Source organism: Columba livia, chromosome Z (assembly GCF_036013475.1).
Source record: "Columba livia isolate bColLiv1 breed racing homer chromosome Z, bColLiv1.pat.W.v2, whole genome shotgun sequence".
NCBI classification, from domain to species: Eukaryota; Metazoa; Chordata; class Aves; order Columbiformes; family Columbidae; genus Columba; species Columba livia.
In genome coordinates, this window is record NC_088642.1 from 58802561 (window position 1) to 58825976 (window position 23416).

At 39.9% G+C, this 23416-nt stretch overlaps 1 protein-coding gene and 1 long non-coding RNA gene across 3 annotated transcripts in view; one reads left to right on the forward strand and one right to left on the reverse strand.

Annotated features, from left to right (window-relative positions):
- Positions 1-117: 117 nt before the first annotated feature.
- On the reverse strand, positions 118-20608 carry LOC110356889 (uncharacterized). 2 transcript variants are annotated; one of them, XR_010468976.1, is made up of 3 exons: positions 20403-20605; positions 12589-12768; positions 118-11552 (listed from the first exon to the last, which is right to left on the reverse strand). It is a non-coding gene; the product is annotated as an uncharacterized LOC110356889 (long non-coding RNA). The 2 variants fall into 2 exon arrangements; XR_002410218.2 differs by having other exon boundaries at positions 118-12768; positions 20403-20608.
- A 153-nt stretch (positions 20609-20761) lies between these two features.
- RORB (RAR related orphan receptor B) overlaps positions 20762-23416 on the forward strand; it is a 144766-nt gene continuing 142111 nt past the window's right edge. The window contains exon 1 of the mRNA XM_065046001.1: positions 20762-21201. Within this exon, the coding sequence (XP_064902073.1) occupies positions 21195-21201 (7 nt within the window). The 5' untranslated portion in view covers positions 20762-21194. The remainder of the gene's footprint in view (positions 21202-23416) is intronic.

The window sequence follows — 23416 nt, forward strand, 5'->3', positions numbered from 1 at the left end:
ATTCACTCTTTTTGTCAGAAATGTATTTATGTAACATTATGAATAACCGAGGAGGGAACACATTACTTAAAAATTAACTCCTTGCAAATAGAGACAATTAAATCACGAATAGCAATGCCTGGTTTAACCAGCTGTAGTTTTATTCGTGTTGGATGGCATATACTTCTACACCACGCTCATGGACAAATTATACAGAGAAAAACAGCAGATGTACATATTTGAAATAAATATTTTCAAAAGAAAAAGAGAGTGAGAGGGAGACAATTCCTTAAGAGAAAATGTCAACATATGATTTTACAAATAGCCAAAAATGTCACTTCTTCAATAAACTGTTAAACTCTACTTTTATTTTTCCCCTTCATCTGATTATTCTCCTTCTTAGTTCTTCCTGGTTTTCCCTGTTTAAAAGAATAAACTATAGCAAGGAAAAGCAAAAGGAAGGAGGAAGGAGACACAGACAAAAATGTTCAATGTTGGAAATGCATGTTTCACTTGTCTCTGTGTCTGCTGTCTGTCCAGGAAATATTGGCTGAGTATGTAAATGGCTGGGATGCAGGAGCAGATATAAAAGGACATTTCATGTTCTCCTCAGGGTGTTATTCCCCCGGCCTTCTCCCAGGGACAGATGGTTCACCTCAAGGAACATCCCTGGCCTTACTTGGAGCATGGTTTCAGAGCCAGCTCTCTCCAGAGCCAGCTCTGATTCCGAAAAGGGCTGCCCCTTTTGCCCCTACCATTTTCCAACGCCACTATTTTTGCAAGGGTGGTTGCCAGCCAGAAGTTACCTGGTCCATCTCACTGTGCAGCTGCAACATGTCATGCAAGGGAAGTGAAGGGCCAGAACCGACCTTTTTACTAGCAATCTAGATTTTTTTATGGATTAAAATGCCTCTTTACCCACAGTTTCAGTGCAAGCCAATACTGCAGAATCAGTCCTTTGATGTTTTACAACCATAAATTTCTTTCCCAACAGAAATTCATCTTTTCTTCTAATGAACTTGTGAATTACTTAAATATTGCCATGCCTTTTCTACAGCGGTGAATCCTGAAGAAGTTTAAGAGAGATGCCTCAAGCTAACCTGAAAGGCAGTGGCAAAGAAAAAGGTAACAATTCAAAGGCTCTTGTTTTTCATATCCCTCCTAGCTCACTAGATTATGTTACCTTCAAGAGTTCTCCAGTCTCCCTCAGCATTAGGAATGATACTGTGGACTTTTAAAATGTGATCTAAATAAAACAAATACACTAACATACAGCTTTAAAGATGGAATTCAAAATGAACAAGGAACTTTTTAAGATTATTAAAGGTTATAATTTTTTCGTTAAAAATCATATTTAGATAAATGTTAAATCAAATTTCTGTAAAAGAACAGTGTAAATGTGAAATTTTTAGCTTTCATTTTCATGTAGGTGCACACAATAAGAAGCATTCCATTTTTCTGTTTCAAATAGATTGTTAAACAAAACATAATAATAATGCTAATGAAGATGAAGCCTTGTGTCTGTGCTTACCCACTTTTGGTGTTTGCTTTTTTTTCTCCTCCTCATTGACATTCCAGACTAAAGTAAACATTCTTTACCTAAATCTGTAGCCAAGTGTGAGCAATAATCTAACCTTTTGGAGAGGATAATTATAGACTTATTCACCAAACAAATTCTCCCCAAAGATTACAAAGCCAAACATCAGGGCTGAAATAGATTTTTGTAACCTGTGCCATCAAAGGCACCTTGTTAGCCTGGTGCACCTTGTTAAGATGGCGCAAAAGTAATTGTGTTTTTAGACTGTAAATTTTAAATCATTATAACTAGGCTCAAACACATCTTTATTAATCAAAACAGGAACCATTACAGTCAACACATTTTTGCCAATGAGAAATAAGTTTGTTTAGCCCTGTAGCTTAAAAATCCATGCTTCAGGATTCAATGAACTCTCGGAAAGCATTTTCTGCATCCTTCTGGTTGTGGAAGAGTTTTCTCTACAGAAAGTTGTTGAGATGCTTGAAGAAGACAGGTCACGTGAATATGGCAGATGAGGCAAAACTCTGTAGCCCAATTAATTCAACTTTTGAAGTGTTGGTTGCACGACACGTGGTTGGGTGTTGTCATAGAGAAGAATTGGGCCCTTTCTGTCGACCAATGCTGGCTGTGGGCATGGCAGATTTGGGTGCATCTCATTGATTTGCTGAGCATGCTTCTTGGATTGAATGGTTTTGCTGGGATTCAGAAAGCCATAGTGGATCAAACCAGCAGCAGCAGACCACCAGTGACCAGAACGTTTTTTTGGTCCAAGTTTGGCTTTGGGAAGTGCTTTGGAGGTTCTTCTTGGTCCAAACACTGAGCTGGTCATCACCAGTTGTCGTATAAAATCCACTTTTCATTGCATGTCACAATCTAATCAAAAAAGGGTTCATTGTTGTTGCATAGAATAAGAGGACATTTCAATGATTTGTTTGGATTTTCAGTCAGCTCATGAGGCACCCACTTATGGAGCTTTCCACTATGCTTCAAATGTCAAATGATCATAGAATGGTCAATTTTGAGTTCTTCGGCAACTTCTCATGTAGTTGTCAGAGGAACAGCTTTGATGATGGCTCTCAACTGGTCATTATCAACTTCCGGTGGCCAGCCACTACACCCCTCATCTTCAAGGCTCTCATCTCCTTTGTGAAACTTCTCAAACCACCACTGTACAGTGGTTTGAGCCAAATGTGTTGTTGATGTTGTGAGTTGTCTCCACTGCATTACAACCCATTTTAAACTCAAATAAGAAAATCACTTTGCTTTTTGTCTAACATCATTTCCATAGTCTCAAATAAATATAAAATAAACAGTAAGTAGTAAGTCAGTAGCAAAAAAAATCCTCTAAACATGAAAGGAGAATAGTACATTAAAATGATGTATAACATAACCGCATTTTTTAAATAATGTATTCCAATATCAAACAGCAAACTTCAACAATGCAAAAACCACAATGCCTTTTGCACCAACCTAATATTTTTTCAGAAAGCAAAGGATTGTATTAGGTTATTGACATCTATAACTTTATTAACACTTTTAAAGTTCTTCGTAATGTAGCATTTTGAGACATATTTCCAGTCTTTTTATATACAGATTAGCATATGGGAAGTGATAAGGAGTTTTCTGAGCTGATTTACAGAATAGTTCTGAAGTCACACAGAAATAACCTCAATAATCTCTAATGTGTAATTGGCAACATCACTCTACATAACCTCATCTCTCTGTCTTTTTCCATAATGCCAGTGTCATAGACTCTATCTGCAAAAATATGAAATATGATTTGGGTGTGTCCTCATAGAGTAGACCTTATTTTCTGCTACTTTTTTTGGTTTATCAGTTAAAATCTGTGGAAGAAATCGGTTTAGAGTCATTGTTTTCCAACAGTTCTTCTCCTGTACCTGCCTCTTCATCTTGCAAATAAATCATTAAAATGAAACTTTTAAAATCTTATTAGTTCTGAAATAAATTATTTCTAGTGGGAGGGGGGGAAATCAAGCTGGTGTAAAGCAATTAGCTTGGAGCCTGCATTTTGGCAGTTATGCCAACCAAAGCAAGAACCCTCAGTTGCTGTTCCATCACTTGTGTGCCTGCACAGTGAACTGGATCAGGAAACCAATCTGGCTGTAAAATAACCAATGTACAGCAATATTCCATATCACACTGTCTGCCTAAGAAGAGTGGTGATTCAGTTTTACAACTTTCAGAAGGCTGTCCTAGCCTACAGGATTGTCCTGTCATTTCCTCTGGTAGAAAAAGATTGTAATAGCACAGTGTAAAAAGGAACTAGAACAATTAAGAGACTCCCAGAATACCTGTGTGCACCCATTAGATATTAAATCTGCATTGGCCAAGTTATCTGAGCCACTTAGAGAAGCAAGAGAGTGAGTAAATATAGGTGCAAAAATACTTTATTTGAAAATAATACAAAATTTCATGTTACTCATTTTCTTTGTGTAGGTTAAGAGCAGTTTATGTCTTTATGTGTACGCAACATAAAACCTTGGTTACAGTAGATTAAGGCTCTGTGAATACTACAGTGGTCTGTGATTAAATCATGTTGATAGGCTTCTACAACCTCCTTCTAAAAATTAGAGAAATCTGTTTCTGCAATCTTGTGATGTAGGTGTGAGAAAGCTTTTGACCTTTTGTTCTTTTTAGTATAAGGATGCCTACATCTTCCTTTGCATTTTCCAGTGTAATAAAGCCATTTTTCAAAAAATCGTATAAATGTATGTTAAATGTTAATAGTCTGTATGGTGTTTTACGTAAACAACCTACTGCAAATCAATTTTTCACAGACCTTTTAATTCATCATTTCATATGCTAAAAATGTCCTGTAAACCTTGAATGCAAAGCTGTCAAAGTATATATAAGAATGACTGATTTAAAAAAAGTTCTGAGATTCTTCGAAAAGCAACATTGAGATTCACAGTGAGTCAGTTTTGGCTTTTTTTTTTTTTTTTTTTCCCCAAGAATGAGGAGTCAAGTGATTTAAAAAAAAAAAAATAAATTAATTCAAATGAAAATGAAGAGCAGAGACTCCAGCTAACTATGTTTGCTCTGCAGCCACAAAGTAGGTGGAATTGGAGGTGGAATGAAAACAACTACACCTCCGATACAAGGAGAAACATGAAGCAAACATTTAAGCCAGTATGCTTACAATTTAGCCATTAGCGGCTGTTGCATTTTTTAATATAAATTTTATTGTGAAAACTAGTTCTGTAAAATGGCAAAATCTTTTGTCTCACTGAGTCAATAATGAAAGCTTTTTTGTTTTTTAGATTTTTGAAGCACAACAAGTATCTTGCATTTTGAAACATGGGTTACATATGAAAATACCACAAACGGTTTTGGGAACTTTAATATTTTTGTTATAATGCTCGTTTGAAAAGTATCTTTAGCAATGTACTGCTAAAACCAGGGAAATGAAAGGTGGAAATGATTTCACTGAAGAGTATTTTCCACTGGGGACTCCACTGGCATTCAGTTGTCTCATTTAATTATCACTTTCCTGATTCAACCATTATTCATGAGCTTCCTTGTGTTCTTAAAAAGCTCTGAGCTGTGCTTGCCAATGTTATGGCATATTATGAAGCACAGTTATGCAGCAAGAGGGAGGGGGTGATAATGCATTGGTCTATACTGCTGGCATGTTTTCTGTTTGAACTCCTCGGCTGCCAGCAGAATGCAGAGCTCTTTATTCAAAATCTACTGCTGTTTTTTAACCATTGTGCTAGTATTGCGATCCTTTGCACTGCTTCAGTAAAATACAGCAATACAGAAGCAGTATGAATCATTTGCATGAAGTTTACACTAGTTTCCATTTGACTGCATTTCTCTTTTGTAACAGTGGTGAAAGAAAGGCATGGAAAGAAAAGTTCCTAACAGATGCAGACAGAACACACCCGGGTAGGTTTGAGATGAATTTTAATTGGCGTCAGTTTTATCCATACATGAAGCTGGAGTAAACTCATTTCCTCTCTTCAGGCCCTCTCTGCCTAATTTAAGTGTTTAGATTTTTAACTGAATTATACACTACTAATCTACTAGGTTTGGATTTTTGCTAAAAATACATATGTCCAAGGTAGTCAGGATAAAGATAATGATAGAAAGGCTAAATTAAAAATAACTGTTCTCCTAAATATGCCTCAAATTATGTCATAGCTAACTTAAGGGGGTGGCGGGGGCGCAAGGCATGGAGCAACAGAAATGTTAAAATTTCTGTTCTAAACTACTGGATTTAGTTTATAATAGCAATAATCCTGAGGAAACCAGTCATTAATGAAGTTAATAGCCAGTTTGGTAGAGTGTTATCTGCCCTTGGCTTCACCCTAGGCCATTACATCAAAACCCATAAGTATTTAATAAAGATGGATTTTTTTTTTTTTTTTTTTTTTAATTATTGCTTAAATACTGATCTGGCACTTTTTAAGCACATATATAAATTTCAGAACACAGTTAAGGTGGAATATTTATTTACTGAGAGTATGGAAGCATTGCTAACACTTTCTATTTTCAGATGTGAAAGCAAAACCAGGAAAAAAATCCTCAGCACATTTCTTAGCTGTCTTGCATCAAATATACATGAGAGTAAAAACCGATTCTCCCAAATTTGTGCTAGAGTGAAGGGAAATACAGACCAACACTTTCTACACAGCCTGGTTGAAATACTTATTATTCCAAATTCCTTTTTCAAGCAGATCCTTTTGGTTTAAATGAAACTACGAGGCAGTTTGAAATGACATGCTGTTCCAATAAATTCAGAAGAGTTGCCTTTACGTCAATGGCAAACAAGTTTGAATTTGGCAACAAATTATATACTGAGTATTTACAAAATTCCAAAGTCAAAACTTTCATCAGTTCAGTGGTAACAGTAATATTACAAGAGCGTGAGGTTGCTTGAATAAGTGTTATTTTTGTATCTAAATACATTAACACTAATATGAGCTATGAAGAAAACAAACAAACAAAAAAACCAAACCACGGGCCATCGTCTATTGAGAATTACATCAGTGTAACTAAGAACAGAACTTGGCTCCATGTGCTTGGCTGGGGCTGCAGTTGCTAAGACTAGGCCATGAATTAAGAAAGCTGCTGCAGCCAGCGTGTGCCAGCTGAGCAAGTGCTGGGGCTGTTGCACCTCCACAGGCTCATGGGCAAAACCACTTGCACAAAACCTACATCCCTCCCAGTGAGGACCCTTAGGACTGATTTTCGTGCTGAGTGGTCTGTATCCTGTGCTGTAGAGCAGGATATTCAGCAAGTCACACTAGGAAAGCAAGACAGCACTGGAAGGGGTAAGTTTTATAGACAAAGCCCCAGTAAGTTAGCATAGTGTCAGTTTAGTTTGGAGATAGTAGCTTAGATTTTTAACATGATGAGCAAAAGCTGTTAGGACAGCTTTACAACAAGACACTAAATTACTAACGGCTGGCAAACTTCAAATTGGTGTTGCATGTTTTGCCTAAAAATTATGCCTTAATTCAAACAACTCCCTGTGGAAACCCTATGGATTTTATTGTAAGTAAGTGTAACAATAATTTATTGCTTTATATGTAATAAATATGTTTTTCTGCAGATTTTTTTCATTACATCTAATGAAAGCTGTTTCCGTTCTAATTTTTGAAGTAAAAAAATGTGATTTCTTACAATTCATTTTTGCTAGCTGTCAAATAGAGAAATGGGGCTGATCCAGTAAAATGTTTTTCATTATTGTTGCTATTCTGATTAATAGCTTTTGATAATGTTTAAGGCAGTATCATGTGGCTTTAGGATCTATTTCATATTTGAAAGCTGATCTTTAGGACCAGCTTTTCTATCTCTTTTAAAATTGTTTTTATTTTATTTTATTTTATTTTAAAACAAAAAATAGCAAATCCAAAATTACTAGGTATGATAAAACAGTTCTTATTTTCAGTATGCATTCTCTTTTTTTTTTTTTTTTTTCCTAATGTAGGCTATGCAATTCAATATAAGTAGTACATGGCTTAGTTTAAATTCAGGTTTCATATGTAAAAGAAGCTATATCAAGTACACCAACCCCTCACTTCTTATTCTGCTTGCTATTTTTATTTTGATCACAGTTAGAAGATAATATAATATCTGGGTGGTGCAGAAAAAGTACAGAAGAATTACCTGAGCAACAAATATACAAGTTGCAAGTACAAAGGTAAAAAGAGGTTTTATTTCTAGGATTTACACAACAATCTGTCTGCTAGACATTGCACTTTTTTCACTGATAAGCTTAGGTTTTGTAAACCTTTTCTTCCTAAGCCATTACCTTTCAATGATTATTTCTCAGTTTCACTAATAAATATAAATTTGCCTGAGACCTTTATTTAAAGTGTCAGCAGAAGAAAATCTGGGATGACAATTCCTTAAACCATCATACCTCCCTAAGGTAACAGAAATGATCCTTTTCAGGTTGATAATTCATGTTTTTCCTCTGCCAAGAACCAGTACAAGTTTACTACATAGTTAACCGGTTGCTTTGTTTGTGCCTACATAGCTGAACCATATCACAATAGTTTTCCTTTCATTCCATCTTATCAAATAACCACTGCTATTTGCAGATATTTCTCAGTGACATCACAATCTGACTCTGCAGACACCGCATACTCACTAAAAATATTTCTACAACATGTACACAGAAAACTGCACCTCCTTAAATACACAGTATCACAATATTAGTAACAATCACAGTAATTAGTAATAATATTAATATTAGACAACTGTAATTTTCAGATCATACAAAACAAGGTATCTGGTGGAAATATGCAGGCAAAACAATATATTTGGACCATATAGAATTGGGGGGGAGGGGAAGCATGGGGGAGTGGTGTTAACATAACATAGCTACAGACATAGAAAAACTGAAAATGCAGAACTACAAAAATGCAGTTTTCACTGGAAACAATTTTTTACGGTCTTCATTGCTATAGAATTGAATTTCAAATACCACAACAGTCCCTAAAAAGTCTGTCATCTCCTATGTGTTTACCCTTATCATAGGAAGTGCTATTGTGCCAGAACATAAATATTATTCCACAGCTTTAGGCAGTCTCCTAAGCATCCGGGACCCAACCATAAAGATGAGCAAAGCATCTTTGAAGCCGATTAAAATTCCTACAGGAAACCAGTGGAAGGTCTCCTATGGTTGTGCTCACTGCGCAGCCAAGGTGATGCCACAGCTTTCTGAGCTGGTTGGAGTTCCCTGACCATCCATGACTTCACATCCAGCTCTGTTTCAGGGCTGCAGTCCACTCACAGGAAGTCATTCTTCTGGCAAAACTCAATGGAGGTGAAAGGAAAAGACTGAAAGGTTTTTTAATTCATACTTCTTGATCTGAGTACAACCCAGAAGTATGCATATGCTGCCCACAAAACAACGTTCACTTGAAGAATGATGTGGCAGGACAGCCTGTAAGTAATACTTTTTTTTTGCTATCTCCAGTTAGGACTAAGCTTTGGTTGCTTTTGACCAGTTCGCTCCTTCCTATCCAGGCTGGCAGCTGTAATGCAGTGCAGGATGGGTAGAGCTGAGCATCATGTATCTGCTGCCAGAACTTATGTCCTCTGCTCATTTACAGAAATTCTGTATAGAGCTGAAGGACAACAAAATTGGTGCATGCACAGTGTAAGTTTGTAAGTCAAGCATCAAGGGACAGAGGTGCAGTTTTGCAGGCAAGACAAAGGTATGATCAATAGCTCTAAAATGCTGCAAAAAGAATTATCAGAATGATAAGAGATTTAGTGGTGCAAGAGTTACATGTCCATAGGCAAAACAATATTTATCAATGCCGACTACAGATCTTGCTCCGAAATCAAATGGTTTAAGATTGAAAGTGAAATCTGGTCTTTGGCTTTCTTCTGCACAGGCAGATTTGGGAATGAAAGGTTTGATTCAGCGTAGAAGCTGTTCAAATGTGTCACATGTGATATGGCTGGCCAGGGGGACACGCACGAAGGAAGTGGTTTATTGGTTTGCTTGTTTCTTTAGTGTTGGTTCAATTACTGTGTATTTGTCGTCTTTAAATGACATGTCTGTTTCAATGGCATGGTTCATAAGACAAATGAAGCAGGGAAAAATCTTTTCAATTTTTTGAATAAAAAAAAATAAAAAGGAAAGTGAACCTATTATGGCTTCTACAGCTTTCAAGGAACAATGTGACACAATTGCCATCTGAATAGTATTTTAATTATTTGACTGCTTCAAATGATTTGATTTTTTTCTGTATCTTTGAAGTGATATGGCAGTGCATGACATTATTTGATTTTATTTCTTGATAACAGACTCTTTTTTTGAGTTGTCTTCCCAGTCAAAAAGAAACACTGAGTATGGCAGTCCAAAAATATCTATAATGTATAACAATTACTTAATCTATCTTAATAATATCCTACCAAAGTTTTCTAACATAATACTTCCTTTTTCTCCAAAAAAGAAAGCTTTTAAAAATTCTTTCGGCACATACAAAGTCATACAAGCATAGCGTTTGCACCTTCTATCAACCTTTTAGATGTATGGAAATTATCATACTGTATCATATAACGGCCTAAGACAATATTTATTCTCTAACAATGGTAAGCACTGTGCTCTTTACATGCAAATAAATAAAAATCTCAACAGCTTATGGACTTCTTCAAGAGCTGAAAAACAAATTTGAAGACCTTTTCTAAATCCTAACACTTATCAGCCTTCAAGAAAATCACTGCTTCTATGAATTCCATGCTTTTTGAGTCTGGACAGAGTACTGTCACTGCTCAGGGCAGGAGGTACCTGTAGAACATATGAATGCTCTTCTAAAATGCCAAGGGTTTACAAGAACTATTATGTAGCCTTTCACCCCCTCAGTATTCTCCTTCTCTGGTCTCATCATAGTAGTTGCAGTGTGCTGGGCAGAGTTACAAATGCACATGTTATACAAAACATGATGTAATATAACATAAAGTAGAGCTTCACGAGATTATATAGTGCTTGTAAGGCTCTTTAATTTTATTTATTTTTTCTTTTGTGTTCCTATGTCTATCAGTACTTATCTTCCCGTTTACTCTCTATTCCGTTGTTCTGGTAAATAAGTACTTCTAACACAAAAGCTGAAGTATCATGCATAATGTGGAGTAATAGGTTTCTCTGATGATCACTCTTCCCCTGCTGCAGCCTGGGGTCCCTCCTACAAAAGACAGTACTTCTTGAACTTCTCCAAGCTGGGTCCTTCCCTTGGGCTGCAGCTATTCACAAACTGCTCCAGCATGGGTGGCTTCCACAGGGTGCAGTCCTTCAGGAACAGACTGCTCCAGCCTGGGTCCCCCACGCAGCCACAATTCCTGCCAGCAAACCTGCTCCAGCCTGGGCTACTCTCTCCACGGAACCACACATCCTGCCAGGAGCCTGCTCCAACACGGGCTTCCCATGGGGTCACAGCCTCCTTTGGTGTGGCTCTGGTGTGGAGTCCTCTCCGGGTTGCAGGTGGGTCTCTGCTCCACCGTGGACCTCCATGGGCTGCAGGGGGCAGCTGGCCTCACCATGATCTGCACCACGGGCTGCAGGGAAATCTCTGCTCCAGCTCCTGGAGTACCTCCTCTCCCTCTTTTCTCAGAGATCTTGGTGTCTCCAGTGTTGTTTCAACTCAAGTTCACACTGGAGTTCCAGCCTGCCCGGTACAGCAGCACAGAAACAGCAGTGATGCCCTGGCCATCTGCCAGCCCAGGCGCATCGCCATTGCTGTTATCAAAATGTTCCCAGGCCCTGCAGAGTAAGATCCTAAGCAGTATAGCAAGCAGCGAAAGCAAGGAGCAGCCTCTAATAAGCACAAGTCTCTAACATTCAGTAAGGTAAGCAAGCCCCATGGCAAGCACAGAAGCCTGCTGATTAACAGCTAAACAGCAAAAACAGTTATAAATTTGATCTAGCACATGTCAATCAAATCTGTCATTATCTTGAACCCTTTGAGCCCTATATTGGGTGCCTAAAATGACTGTCGTGGTTTAACCTGAGACAGCAATGAGGTCCCACGCAGCTGCTCACTCACCTACTGCCCTGGTGAGACAAGGGAGAGAATCAGACGAATAGGACTGAAAAAACTCATGGGTTGAGATAAAGACAGTTTAATAAGCAACAACTATGCATGCAAGCAAAGCAAAACAAGGAATTCATTCACTACTTCCCAAGCAGGTGTTCAGCCATCCCCAGGACAGCAGGGCTCCAGCATGTGTAACAGCTACCTTGGAAGACCAACATCATCACTCCAAACATCCCCTCCTTCCTTCTTCTTCCCTCAGTTTATATACTGAGCATGACACCATATGGTATGGAATATCCCTTTGGTCAGTTTAGGTCAGTTGTCTTCTCCCAACCGCTTATGCACTCCTCTCCTCATTGGCAAGCTAGTATAAAAAGCTAAAAAGTCCTTGACTGCTTAGCAACAACTAAAACGTAAGTGTATTATCAACATTCTTTTCATTCTAAATCCAAAATACACCACTATAGCATCTACTAGGAAAAAATCAACTTTATCCCAGCCAAAACCAGGACACCCACATAAGGTAATTATCTAATTTTCTGTGGCTAAAATGGCAGTGTTTACAAATCAGCAAAGTTTTGAAAAAATAACAGGGGTAGGTATGAACATTAAATTATATTATTTTGTTCTGATAGCAAGATAGTTTATACTTCTCTGTTTCCCTATAGAACTCTAATCTAGGGATATAATCACTCATTTGTGAATATAGGGTTTCTTTTCTTTCTTAGTTTTACAGTATTGAAAATGGAGTCCTGTTAGCCTGCCCCCCTGCTGTTCTTTCATGAACATTTTCAGTATGTTTCTGTTTCTATATTTTGTCTGTTAATTGAAGTTACTATAGTGTTTTCATGGTCCTTAATCACTGGACTTAATACCCCTTTGGACAGTCGTCCCTTGCCCACCTGCAAAGAAATTTTATGTGTTTTGGCACACAAGCTGTAACCTTGTGATGCGGTGGCAACCTACCATGGACCTGGGCAACTGAGATCTTGTTCTTTGTGACTGGTATTAAAAGCAAAGAGAAGAGAGAGAGAGAGAGAGAGAGAAACTTGCATTTTTTTGCTGTGTCCTACTAGCAGCAGAGGTCTCAAAAGTTGTCCCTTTCAGCTGACAGTCTTGCAATAGTTGTAGGTGCTTGGAGACATTTCATTTGCATACATATTCCATGATAAATAGTGAAGTAGCCTTCTTAGAAATGCCTCATTTCTTTCACGGCATGTGAATGTTTTCTTTCTGGAAAAAGAGAGGATGCATTTCAAGACTGGTCACATTTCACCTGGGAAAGCTCCAAGTAAGAGTGAAGTGGCTTCATGAATAGGTAAAAATCATCAGAATAATTTGCGCATACTATAGTGCAGTGTTAGTCCAGTTAACTGTTTTTTGCCATGTGCCTCCGCTCTGTCAGATATATTTTTCATGAGGGGTATTATGTAAAATATTGTGTTGCAGCCATCTCACAATAACAGCACGGAGTGCAGGACAGGCTGCTAAACTTGCCCATGCAGCAGAATAAACTTCTTACGCAGACTTAGCTCTCTGCTATCACAGCTTCACTGTTGCCAGTACCCAAAATAATTCATTTAAAGCTAGCTCTGGCATCTTTATGCTACACTCTGTCCTAGTGGGCTTTCACATTTTCCTATTCTTAGAATTTAAGCAGAAGACAACAGCAGAGAACATTTGGAGTTTGTCAGGTGCAACTGGCCATCCTGAAAACCTGAGATTTAAAGAAATATTAGTTCCTTGGCCTTGCTTGCTTGTGTTCAAGCTGTGCATTTATCCACCCAGGAGCCACCTATGCTAGAGATGCTGAGACATTTAATACTTGGCATATTTAAGCATTGCCTGCTTTTATGCTGGAGTGACACTTAGCAACATTAGCACAGGATGATATATGCCCCATGAACTCAATTTTACACCAGCATTTATTAGTTTCAATTATCTCTCATGAGAACGTCTCTTTGCACATCCGGCCACAAATACAAGTTGTTCCATGTTCACTGTATCTAGAAGGTGTCTTCCGGACTCAGTCATAGTCATATATTACCACAACGAGTATAACAAAAATAATTTTGGAATTAAAGCAAGCAACATTTATTAGCTAATTTATGTTTCTCATACAAATATTTACATATCCTATTTAAGTTATCCAAAATGTATAAAACAAAAGAAACATAGAAAACAATGTGACTTTCTGTATTACATCAGCCAACATGGGAAGATTTTCTTAATATCAGAATGGTAGCTAAATAAGCATCCTGACACGGATTCTAATTCAGAAAAGCACATAACCACATGTTTAATCTTAAGCATTTATATTAGTACTTTCTCAGATCATGACTTGCTAAATCTGCCTGCTTCATATAAGCAGTTGAGCTGAGGACATTTTCGCCTCTTGGGATTGGCCTATGAACTGGAAAAAAAAATTAACTGTGTGAATTAAAGTGGCACTAATAGCTTTATATGGGAAAGACATTTTTTTCTTAATGAAAGGGGAGCATGGATAGTCACTTCTGCTTTTGGAGACTGTTTTTGTTATCTGATGTAACCATCTTGTTTACTTTGCGTTGGCCTGTAAATGGATCACGCCAAAAATAGAGGTAAGCAATCTGTAGGCTCTTTTATTCTCTTTAAATATCTACTTTAACATTAAAAAAAATCTGCTTTTTAGTATGTGTATTTTCAAAAGCCTGATTCTATTCTCATCCACTTAAAAACTAGGCCAACAATGGGCACTTTGAACATCCCTGGCCCTACTGCTTGGACAGTGCCTAAGCATTTTTTTTCCAGCTATCTGAAAATATGTGTATTTAGAAATATAAATTTTAAGGGTAACTATGCTGAAAGCAATTTTAGTTGACACCATAAAAATGGAAGGTAACGGTCTGTATACACCTCTCAAGGTATTACCAGTATATGTAATGTGAATAGGTTGCACCTGTTCACTAGGTGTTTTTTTTGGTTTTTTTTTTTTTTTTTTAGTAATACTTTACAAACACAGGGGGTAAAAAAAGAAAAAAAAAAAAAAAAAAAGGAAAGAAGGAATAACTTTGTATATAACTCTGGAATATCTTGAATATTGTCATGTAGATGTGTATTCCATGAAGGAAAGGACTCTTCCTATATCAGGTCATTCCATAAATGTGTTCAGTCTGGAAGGAAAGAAGGAAAGAAGGAAAGAAGGAAAGCAAGAAAGAAAGAGAGAAAGAAAGAGAGAAAGAAAGAAAGAAAGAAAGAAAGAAAGAAAGAAAGAAAGAAAGAAAGAAAGAAAGAAAGAAAGAAAGAAAGAAAGAAAGAGAGAAAGAAAAGAGAGAAAGAAAAGAGAGAAGAGAGAAAGAGAGAAAGAGAGAAAGAGAGAAAGAGAGAGAGAAAGAGAGAGAGAAAGAGAGAGAGAAAGAGAGAGAGAAAGAGAGAGAGAAAGAGAGAGAGAAAGAGAGAAAGAAAGAGAGAAAGAAAGAGAGAAAGAAAGAGAGAAAGAAAGAAAGAAAGAAAGAAAGAAAGAAAGAAAGAAAGAAAGAAAGAAAGAAAGAAAGAAAGAAAGAGAAAGAATGAAAGAAAGAAAGAAAGAAAGAAGGAAAGAGGAAAAGCAAATGTAATAAAGTTAGAAGAAACTGAAAAGCCACTTTAGAAGCCCTTAAGCATCCTTAACTTTAGCTGTTGCTATGAGCTACAGCTAAAGCTGTAAAGGGTAGAATTAGACTCAACATGGACAGGAGATTAGTCTAAAACAGAACCCCAGACATGAATACCTCAAAAGCCACAAGAAGAGCAAAATACAGAAACCTAAACATTTTTCAATTCAGTAAAAATTTGAAAAAAATATGTATTCAGTTTAAAACCATGGAATACAGCCATCCAGACTAATTTTTTATCTTTTTTATACCTTTTTTTTTTTTTTCAGGTACTAGTTTATTGTAATATAATAATAAATTAATGTCCAGGATGTTAGGCCCTCCAAATTTTTCAAAATCTTTTTGTTTCATATTCCTGTCATTTTTTGTATGCCAGATTCCAATTTCAGTCATAACCTGTGTTGAAATGAATTCAAAGTGTTATTGTTTCCTTTAATTTATCTTTTTCAGAGAATTACCAATAAGAATGTGCTTTTTGTTCCTCTCATAGTGAAGGATAGATTTTAAATATTTAGTTCATCAAAATGGACTGAACCAAAAGCTGTGATTTTCTAGAAAGACATTAGTTCAGAAATAATAGAGCTAGCTATTTTCTATACAATTAAACAAAATTAATGAATATTTTAAAATAGACTTTTTGACCTTCTTTAATTTTAAAATGTAAAACTGAAGTGCACAAATATGAACAGGAAAATTGGGATTTCACCAGAAAATAAATTTGTTTCCTGATAAATAAAATATCTGTATTTTGAGTTTTGCTTTTTTCCAGTGAAACAGCATTAAAAATTAAAAAAAAATCAGATTGCTTCCATGAGGCACAAATAATGTTTAGCTGCGAGACCAGCATCCATTTAAAGTGGAAAATCCTTGGTTATAATAGATCTTCACTTTTTTAAACTACTGCATGACAACAATACACATTCGAAGAATCATCTTGTTCCTGACCTACAGTACCTAGTCCCACAGAGGCTGCTGGCAGGAGGATGTGAAGCACTGAACTTTGGGCAAGTCTTCTGCCTCCTGCTTCATTCCTAGAGCATTTTATTTTGCCAGCATATTCCTTCCAACTCTCATCTTTCTGTCTCCTTCATTTAGCCCATTCTTGCTCTTGGGTTGCCTCGAAACAGCTTAGGAACGCCTGGCTCTGCCAAGGAAGGAGAATGTGGATGCAAATTGTGGAAGGTCGTTGCTTCTCAGCAGCTTTTTTTCTGCAAGAAGATGAAGTCTTTCACTGCTGCCTCCTCACTCCATCAACATTCGAATAAGCTGTACTGCCTCCAGAGCAAACACTGGACTATTTGGGCATAGATACTACCATTAAACTTAGCTCCTTCCTTGAGTTTTTTGACACAAACCATCATTTTAAGGTTTGTGGTATTCTAGGGTTAATGCAGCTCTGACCATCAATTATATTCTTATAGTCAGTCTTTTCAGCTGGTGACCATTTTAGGTAAGCATTGGTTGGGGGGGGAATTCTCACCTAGTAATCATTCTTGTTCAAAGACATATTTAAGTGGGATATTTTATACAATCATCCAGTGATTGACACTGTACTGAAAGCAGGGATTGTGTCTATACAACTTCTGCCATCAGGGCATGGAAGAATATATGGAATTAAATTAGGCTTCAGTAACACTTAAAAAGACAATGCATTTGTAAAAAAGAAAAAAAAAAAACAAAAAAACAAAACAAAACAAAAACCACAAACACAAAAAACAACCAACCAACCAACAAAAAAACCCAAACCCCAACCTTTAAATGTATCAACTTTGCAAATTTTATAATAAATTCACAGTATTATAGAAAATTCCAGTTTTAAAATAGCGTGAAGTATTTACAGGACTTAAGATTCTTTGTGGCTAGGGATTGCTTTTCATCTCACAAGACAGAGGAAATAATCAAGTATGGGTTTTCATTTTGATTTTCTCAAGTTCCTGGTTATCCTATCATGCATAATGCATTACATTCTTAGCTTCTAAAACTAAATTGTCATAATTAAAGATTTTCAATTACTGAATATTGTTTCTGATTGTGTCAGGAATTTCTAGGGCTGCTTTTAAAACAATTTTACTAGTTTGGAAAAAAATACACAGTTCTTGAATTAATATTCTGTGGAAACAGTCTGAAATTTCATTCTGGTTATAAGGCTTTATGGGAGATAAACACCATATTGTGCATGCACACTTTCAGATTGCAGGCATAAAGAAATGAGAAAGAATTTAGAAAGTGAAGATAACGTGAAGAATCTATGGGAGAAGTTCAGATTCCTGAGTCTGTCAATAACTCCATGCAGAAGTCATAAAACAAAATTTTGAAAGCCTTTCTCATGAATTACATAAATTTAGGAATGTCTGAAAATCAGATATCTGCTGGGCACAGATGGGATTAAGAGAATTATGACCAATCTTGCTCCTATTGCACCTAAGAAAAAAATTTGGGCTATGGGATGCATCTGGTTTCCTTTCATGCCAGCAGAAGTTAGCCATTGATAGCCAGGGGAATGAAATAGGGCCTGCAGACAGTTTGTTTTGACTATTTTCTATTCAGTAATTTTTAATGAAGCAACTAAATTAGGCATAACTCTGTGCTGCTCTAATGAATATACTGCAAATTATTAAAACGATAAAACTATGTCGCCTTAAATATTGTCTAGGAAGATTTGTCAAAGAGCCTTGGGAAAGGTCCTAATGCAAGTGAGTATTGTGAAAAGCAATTTCTCAATATTTAGTTTGCAGTGAAAATATTAGAAATAATTATTTTTTTCTATCAAAGATTTGTTTACATTTTTAAGTAAAACAATTTTTAATTGTATTTTAACTCTTTATGCCTGGCTTTTTCTAAACTTTTCCTCTGAAGCATTCATCTGAAATGAGAAGTCCCATTAAAGGCTCTTTGAAATCCAGAATACATACCATCTCACAAGAATAGTCAACTGAGGTGCATCACTCTGTTTATTTAACTACTAAGAATATATGTTCTGGTTTTAAATATACTATAAATTCCTGGATGGCCTCAGATCGTATGGTGTGTTGTTTACCTCCTTCGAAATATAAGGGTTTCAAGCAGCCATACATTTTGGAATAAAGTATTTATAATTTGCCCAGTGCTCACTGAAGTCCACAGATGTTTATTACATGTATCGTTTTATTGCAAACATTACTAGTGCTTAGCAGAAAATATCTCATCCTAAGTATTAGAATAAATTGCAAATTTAACTACTTGCTCCAGCTAGTGAAGAAGTTAGCTCAGACACCATTATACATAGACTGTATCAGACCAAGACAGACAAATAAGCTAAAAGTCTACAAGGACTTCTGAAAACAGACAAATAAAATGAAATTCAGGGCCAAATTTATTTGAATTTTGTGAGGAAAAGAAAAATTTTGTAAACAAAATCGAAGCCAAATTAAGACAGAACAGTGGCATTTCGGTTTCTTCTCTATTGACAAAAGCACCATATAAGTTCCAAATACAGGTGCACCAATACTTTGTGCAGTAGTGTAAGGCACTCTGAATGCACTGCTTAGCAAGTAGGCAGCTTGTTTTTTACCTATCAAAGATCTGACTGGTGTTAAAATGCAGCTTTACAACAACTAAATGGAAAAATCATATTGGTGTAGACAAGAACAACAAAGCTCAGAATATGGGAAAAAAAGAGTCATTGCCTCCTCGTCAAATTCACCTAGCTTTTATTCCTGCTTCTAGGTGGATGTCCAGGAGGAAAGAAAATGTCTTGGTTGTAATACACCAAGCAGAAAGTAGAGGGAATCTCTGCTTTTTCTCCCTGTTGCTTTTCTAAAGGCACAAGCTTTAACCAGGAGCTAATTAATCCTTTACCCAGACTCCAAATTAGATATTAGGTAAATTATACCCATTAGAAAGACTAGATGAAGACCCCATGCTTTCTAACTTCTTTTGTAAACTGATGTGTGAGAGTTGTTTTACTGCAATTGCCTCAGAAACTTTTGAGCACAATAAACAGGTTGAATAGATGCCTGATGGGAAAATCCACAAAGGAGAGTCCTATAGACAGACCTGTCTGCCAAAACCCACACTTGTCGGAATGTAAATTATAAAGAAAATATGCCACTGTAAATTCATGTTCTTGTGAAAAGATGTAACCAATGCATGTAACCAATACTGGAATGTATGCTGATAATAAAAATGAGCACTTGGTATGAGTTTCTCAACAGGTTCCTAAAAAAATGCCATAAATGAGTAATAACAACTTTGCATGCAGTATATAAATTGCATAATAGTCAAGAATATAAAACCTAAATGAAATTTTGGTAATTCCGCATGAATTTTTGATTTTTAACTGACTCTGTCTTCACCACAGTGAATGCAGTTAAAATTCATCACACTCAGGTAAGTCCAAACATTTTTGACATTGGCAGAGCTGATTTTTCCTATCTTTCTTAGTTTCAGTTCAAGAAGGTGTTTTGAAAGAGGCTAACCACAATAACTGCTTCCTGTAAACCTGTCACCTTGTTCCCTAGGAATAAAGAGTTGCCAGTTTGCACCAAGAGTGGAAACAGCTTTGTCTCTTTCCTATTCCAAACTTTTTCAGAGCAGAAAGGATCACACCTGTATCTCTTGCATAACAGACATAATACAACTTCACCTGATAATTCACGTAGGAAAGAATAAATCTACTTTGTCAGGTCCATATTTAATTAAACAGTTACCTCTCTTCAAAATATAACCCATTTGATTCATAGTATCAATATGAATAATTTTGTATGGATATACTTCAGTTAAATCAGTGTCTTCCTTTTTCGATTTAGGCTTGGAGTTAGGAATTGTGGTACGAGGGACTTGTTTCTCACAAGACCCACTGAGGTGCCTGGGGGTTGTGTTCCATGATTTACCGTAGGGGAAAGAAAAAAAAAAAAAAAAAATCGGGAAGATCCCGCAGTCATTTTTTGTTTCATGGGCAAAACATCAGTTAATGCACAGGGGGAGTAACAAGTCAGGAGAAATCCTGCTGTCCGCGGACAAACCCGTCTGTTAGTCTTATACAGGGAAAACAAACTGCTTCCGACGTCCAGATTAGCTCTTTCATGAGAAAATTACTCACCACCAAACTTTCCCATTCTTGTCGGAAAAAGGAACACAGCTCTCCAATAACAGTCACAGCGACGTGAGCGCTTTAACCTTCCACCCCTGAGACACTCCGTCCCCCACCCCCCAAAAAATACTAGGGCACACGAGGGGGTTTTCTGCGCCTGTTACCTTTCTCCACGAGCTCCCGAGCTCTGCAGACCCGACTCACGTCCGTGCCACCACACCCAGCCCCGGCTGCCGAACGGGACCCGCCAGCAGCCCGGCGCTCCCAAGAGGAATCAAAGTTGCCAGGAGCAGCCGGTGCGGGGCGGCGCGGAGCCCCGCGGACCCGCGCGCCCCCTGCACGGCCCGGGCCGGGGCCGGGGCCGGGGCTGGCGGCGGCGGCGGCGGCGGCGCGGTGCCGCCCGCGATTGGCGGCGGCGCTGACAGCGGGCGGGGCCGCGCCGGCGGCACCGCCCGCCCCCCGCTATAAGCCGCTTTGCCGCTTCCTCGCTGGGTCTCACTCCCGCTCCGCGTGTCTCTGTGGCTGCGCAGTGGAAAGCCGCACCGGGGAGCTGCTGAGGGGCGCCGGTGTCATGTGAAGGCACACATGCTCTGCCATCCACGCACGCTCCCTCTCTCTTCTTCCTCAGCGTGTTTTTCCTGTCTTTTCTAACGTAACTCCTTTCCTTTCCCCTCCCCTGCTTCGCTACTAGCCACCCGCCGCCGCTCCGCGGCCCAGGCGACCCCCGCAGGGGCTCCGCAGCGGGCGGGCGGGCGCGGAGCGGCCGCCAGGGAGGGGCGCACCCAGTGACAGGCAGCCCGCGGAACCGCGCCCCGCGGAGCCGCCTCGGAGGTATGGTTTTCCTGGCGGAGCAGAGCTGCGGCGGCTGCCGCCTCCGCGGGTGCTGAGACGGGATTTTGGTGGTGCGGTTCCCGGGCTCCCAGCTTCATGACTGCGCGGAGCGGGGAGCCAACACCATGCGAGGTAAGCGGGCCGGGGGAGGCGGATCTTTTCTGGGAAAACTGCTGCGAACGGGGTCGGGGAGGAGGTTTTTGTGCTGAGGAAAGGGTCCGGTGGAGAAAGTTAATGGATCGCGCCCGCCCGCCGGCGCGGTTGCTCGAGGCGTGTTCCCCGCACCCGCGGGGGCCGGGGACGGGCCCCAAGTGCCCTCCGCGGCCGGCGGGCGGGTGGACACCGCCGACCTACCTGTGCGAGAAAGCCCGGCGTCGCGCTGGGCCGCAGCGGGCATGGTGAGAGGGAAGGGGCGAGGTGTTGGTGGTGTCTTTGTCGTGATGTCCCCACTCGCAACTGTCCACGGGGCGCGCTCGCCCTCGGCAGGTGGCCTGTTCCGCAGGACCCGCCTGGCTGTTCGTCCCGAGTCGCTGCTACCACGGGGGGGGCCCCCAATTCTCTCCCCAAAAGTTGTTCTCAGGACTTTTTCGTTGGCTTCGCCCCGTACCTCGGCCGGCGTGTTGTCTTGGGGGAGGCCTCCCTCGGGGGCTATTAATGAGGCGGGAAGGGTTGCGCTCCCCGGCACCCCCATCCCGTGCCCGCAGCTCTTTTCCGCGGCTCCCGAGCCAGTGCCTCCTGCACAGCTTTATCTTGGAGGGCCGTCAGACCTCCTCTTTCCTACCCCAGGGCTTGCAGCCCCACCCGATGAGGGTCCCACAGGATATCACAGAGCATCCCTCCGGACGGGACACTCCCAGGCATGGAGAGCTGCCGAGGCGCTTGACCTGAGGGTGCCGCTGGGGCTGGAGAAGGGCTGCGTGCTGTCGCTGGCACGCCGGACACCTCAGTGAGTGCGCGAGGCGTGGGAACGCATTGTTTCTGCGTGTCCCTGGACCAGACTCCACCTGTCCCTTCCCTGGGCCAGGCGAGCACCGTGACGAGAACAACCCCCGATAGCCCCGGGCCGCCGCGGGGCTTGCGCACCTCCTCTGCCCCCATCTTCCCCCTCTCCCCTTTATAGTGCAGTTCTTCAGCCCCGTTACTTGCCTCACCCCACAGCGTGATAGAGGCAAAAATTAGTCTTTCACGGGGTATAGGGACGGAGGAGAAGGGTTTACAAGGAGTGACACACGCTCGGGGTTGACAGCGACACAGCGTGCAGATTTCTGGGGTATCCAGTTTATTTTAATGAATGGGGTTGCTCACGCTGGAAACAACTTTTAGCTAGGATTTCCTTCTGCGGGATATCACCTCCTGTAGCTGCGTGCGTTAACAGCGCTAACAAATCATGCACGTGATTTTCTTTAATGGAATTGTAACTTTGACATTTGTGCAGAGAAACGAAAAACCCTTTTTCCCCCTGTGTTCTTAGGAGATAGGGTGTTCACCGTTGGGTCATCTGGCAAGAACTTGCTAAACAGTATTTGCCTTTCCTAAGCAAGAGGAAGGGGAGAGGAAACTCCTAATTCTGTGAAGTGGCCCCTGTTGCAGCTTCGCTGCTGTTTGTTTTTCAATGGCTCGGGGGCTAACTTCGAAACAGGCCCGTCAGTGCCCCCCTGGGCAGCAGCCCCATCTTCCCTTTTCCCGGCAGTTTGGCCACCCGAGGCAAATCCTCCCGCGCTTCTCCTCCCCCGCCTCGGGCAGACCGTGGTGCCGCGGAGTGCAGGAGCCCCCCTTTGCAAGCTCGAAGTGAAATGCTGTCCCTCTCCTCTGACCCTTCCAAGAAAAAAAAATGGTCCTGGGCAGGGAGAGGTACGCGGGTCTCTCAGCACACCTGGTGGCATCGCTTGCGGGATGTGCCCCTGTTGTGCAGCTGCCTCTGCTGCCCCTTGAGCTGTGCTATCAGATAGTGTCTGTTGAGAGGTGCTGCTCTGCCCTGAGAACGCAAGTTTCACTTGCCCAATAGGTAATTCACGGGTGGGGGGAAGGGGAGCTGGGATGCAGAGATGAGAAAAACAACAATGGACAACTTTCGTCCTGGCGCAAAACTCATACACAAGAGGTTACCAAACTGATGCTTTATATCAGGTGTACATTGAGACAAGAGCAGCGCTTGACACGCCCTCAAATGAACAAGAATGTTGTATGCTAATAGAGTATCTGTTCATTACGTTTGTGGCATTCCTAATAAAGGAATTACGTGTACATCACAATTAACAGATTGTGAGCTTCCATGAATTAATAATTTTAGACAGCTGCAAGCCTTCTTGTGAAGGCATAGCTATTTTCCACTATGTTACATTTGCTT